The sequence below is a fragment of the Etheostoma spectabile genome, chromosome 18, assembly GCF_008692095.1.
Source record: "Etheostoma spectabile isolate EspeVRDwgs_2016 chromosome 18, UIUC_Espe_1.0, whole genome shotgun sequence".
In the NCBI taxonomy this organism is placed as follows: Eukaryota; Metazoa; Chordata; class Actinopteri; order Perciformes; family Percidae; genus Etheostoma; species Etheostoma spectabile.
Genome location: NC_045750.1, coordinates 20,536,065 through 20,539,582, shown reverse-complemented (window position 1 = coordinate 20,539,582; position 3,518 = coordinate 20,536,065). Strand labels below are relative to the sequence as shown.

At 39.7% G+C, this 3,518-nt stretch overlaps 2 protein-coding genes across 3 annotated transcripts in view; both read right to left on the bottom strand.

Moving 5' to 3' along the window:
- The window catches only part of mdn1 (midasin AAA ATPase 1), a 1,030,807-nt gene that overhangs the window by 44,871 nt on the left and 982,418 nt on the right, over positions 1-3,518 (bottom strand). The gene's annotated exons all lie outside the window — the stretch shown is intronic.
- gopc (golgi-associated PDZ and coiled-coil motif containing) overlaps positions 1-3,518 on the bottom strand; it is a 22,535-nt gene that overhangs the window by 3,929 nt on the left and 15,088 nt on the right. For both annotated transcript variants that reach the window (XM_032542354.1, XM_032542355.1), the window contains 2 exons: positions 1,799-1,964; positions 1,620-1,715 (listed from right to left, as the gene is read on the bottom strand). In XM_032542354.1, the coding sequence (XP_032398245.1) occupies positions 1,620-1,715; positions 1,799-1,964 (262 nt within the window). The remainder of the gene's footprint in view (positions 1-1,619; positions 1,716-1,798; positions 1,965-3,518) is intronic.

The window sequence follows — 3,518 nt, the reverse complement described above, 5'->3', positions numbered from 1 at the left end:
GTTTGAAGGGGCTACCTCCAACCCTACTAACATACACCCTACCTATATCACCTAGTGAAATCTCATCATGCAGCTAAATAGAGTGAGCTGTGGCTCGAAATAGAGGAAATGCTTAGCAATATGACACAAATAAAATGATTCATACCATTTAATGTTATTTATTTGGTTAATACCACATAATCAAACTTTGAATTTGATAATGCTCCAGAATTATATAATTCAATTCAATTTATTTATAGTATCAATTCATAACAAGAGTTATCTCAAGACACTTTACAGATAGACCACACTCCAGAATTTACAAGGACCCAACAGTTCTAGTAGTTTCCTCCAGAGCAAGCACATGCGACAGTGGCGAGGAAAAACTGTTTTAGGCGAGAAACCTCGGTCAGACCCAGGCTTTGGTAGGCGGTGTCTGACGGGCCGGTTGGGTTAGAATGAAGAGTGGAATAACAAAAATAGAAAAAATTAGTAGTTTGTAGCAGTTCTTTGTAGTAGTTCATGGCATAGCAGGACGCTGTGCGGCATTACAAGGCACAGCAGGACGTAGCGGAGTAGCAGGACGTAGCAGGACGTAGCAGGACGTAGCACGGGGCACGTGTAGCAGTTGAACATGGCATCACAGAACGTGTAGCGGGACCATGGCGATAGCTGCTACCCTGATTTCGGAGCCTCTCTGATCCAAGGGAAATATAGTATCTTTATTAATATTGGTTTGTCTCCAGCATTGTTTCCCGCTGTGTGGTTGCCATGATCACATAAAATAATTGAATCATAATGAACTCGGACAGAAGCAGCAAATAAGTGTGCAGATTCATAAGAGTAGCAGTCGGTACATTACAGACAATGGCAGCAGTGGATGCAAGACCAATCCGTCTGAAAGCAACTTTAATGCTTTGTCCTGTAGAAATCGCAAGCTTTAAGTATTTTCACAGTGTTTCCTTATAAGAATCAATTCTCTTAATTTACAGTTCCAGGTTGTATAAACGCTCTTATGTTTCATACTTAAGTTTGTCCCTTATGCAAAATATGTTATATATACGGTATATATACTTTATAATTATACAAAGGGGTTATTTAGGAGCATTGCAAGGGTCCTTTAAAATCTTCTGAAGAAAATGTTCACACACTGGCCGCGGAAACGCCACAAAGTGGAGACATTTTTATTTTGGCATCCATGTTATCCAATCTGTCAGTGCACACCAACTGCAATCAGAAGCAGAGTGGTCGTGCAGGCCCGCGTGCTGCAGCGATTGTTTTAGCGTCTCCTCTATTTCTTCTGCACGCGAGCGACTGCGACAAGGTAGGTTTTAAATTTCAAAATAAAAGTATCTAGGTTTATGGTGATTTTGGCTGTCTTGACTTCTGTGTCTAGAGAAAGACAGCACTGAGAGAAAGAGAGAGACTGTGGGACAGGCACAACCTTGAGCAACCTTAGTCTAAGTGGTATCATGCAACTGGGTACAGACCCTGAGTTAGCTGCTTTTAGTTCAGGATTTTCAAGCATGTAATGTTAGAAAAGCCAGTTTAGCTGGTACTGTGCATGAAAGCTTGCACAGACATGATCTGAATGGAATAGTAATAAGAATAGTTAGGAAAAAACAGCTGTGACTTCTTACTGTAATGGAGATTCCAAGACCCTCATGATCATCTTTGACTAGCACCACTTTTCTTATAGGGCCAACTCCCTGGGTTTTCTTCAAGAGGTCTTGGTCCTGTAATTACATTAACACATGCAACTTCAGAAGCACAAATAAAAGTATCAACACTTTTAACTGCTTTGTAGTTTTACACTCACATGTCCAACAGGAGAGGGCAGAGGTTTCTTAGGATCATTACGACCCCTACATGCTCGGATGACAGTCTTATGGCGGTGAAGGTGAATCTCTGCCTCCAGTTGGTTCCACAGCTTGTCATGTGCAGGTCCTTTCATGTCACGGCCCAGTAACTGGATCTGCTGCACCCTGGAAGACAAATCAAAAATGCTGTCAACAACAACAAATTAGCCCCCTCCACCTACCATGGGGTTTGAAATGTATTACACATTGTCCTACACAATAATGTGAGTTCTATGGCTATACCTTAAGCTGTTTGTTTTTTTTTAACCAATTGCATTTCTGAAGGGCTAAATGTTTGTAAAAACATTAGAAAATGCACATGCATTAGAACCAGCAACATTTTTTTTGATTTTCTATGTCCCATGCTTGGGTGTGATAAAATATTTCCATTGTGCCCCCTAAAAAATTTAAAAGAAATAGCCCCTACAGTGATTCACAAAATCTCTGGAATAAGCTAGAAGGAGTTACTTTTGTGATGACCCGCGGATATGCAGTGTCAAGAGCGAGCTCTATCAATGAGATGTTTTTTTAGTACCTTATGCACCCACTGTGTGGTGTATTCAGAGGGGACCCATTTTAAATTTTACACAGCTGAAGAGCATGCTGGGTACAGCTTGCTTAGCCATCAAGTGCTACCGCACATTTAAGAACAGATGATTTACCAACAGAACATACAGCAAAAGACCATGCAAAACATGTCAGACTGTCCTGCCAACCTGTATACATTTTAACATCAATGTACGCTGTAATGATTTTTCACTCGGATGCCGCTGAAAGCGGCTGATGTTTCAATCCTGTCAGCTCTCTGCAGCAGTCAGGGCTGCTCAGCACACACGGTGGATGCATGAAAAAACAGAAATGAGACGAACACTATGACATGAATTCGGATGCTCGTTATTGTAACTGCAATGATAAGTTAAAGTCCAATAAGTACTTTATCAAACTGTATGTGTGTCTCAGCCCAGGCCAGAATAAAAAATTAACTAACAATGTAAAGATCAACAAGTCACTGGCAGACACAGTGGTGCTCATAACTTTATGAACCCATGCTAAAGTTGACTAAGAAGAGGAATAAAAAAAATCATCTTTATAGAAATTAATTTGAATGCCTTCATTAGAAAATTAGGAAAAATCCCACCTTTAAGGACACCTATTTTCTTTGTGAACGAATAATGTATTGTAAATAAATAACTGTTTTTCCTTAAAATACAGGGGGCATAAGTATACACACCCATATGTTAAATTCCCATAGAGGCAGGCAGATTTTCATTTTTAAAGGCCAGTTATTTCATGGATCCAGGATACTATGCATCCTGATAAAGTTCCCATGGCCTTTGGAATTAAAATAGCGCCCCCCCACCCACATCATCCACACTTCATCATACCTAGATGGGGGTACTTTCCATAAAATCATGTCTCAGTGCAAATCAGACCAGCTATTAGGCCAACTGAAATAAAACCATGCCAATCTCTTTGTATGGTGAAGGTTATGTGATGATGTGGGGGGGGGGGGTGTATACTACTGCTCCCTCTATTTTAAGAAAGAACATTTATTTATGCACAATACATTATTTGTTCACAAAGAAAATAGGTGTTTTCAAAGGTTGGATTTTTCCTAATTTTCTAATAAAGACATTAAAATTAATTTTTAAAAAGATGATTTTTTTATTCCTCTTTTTA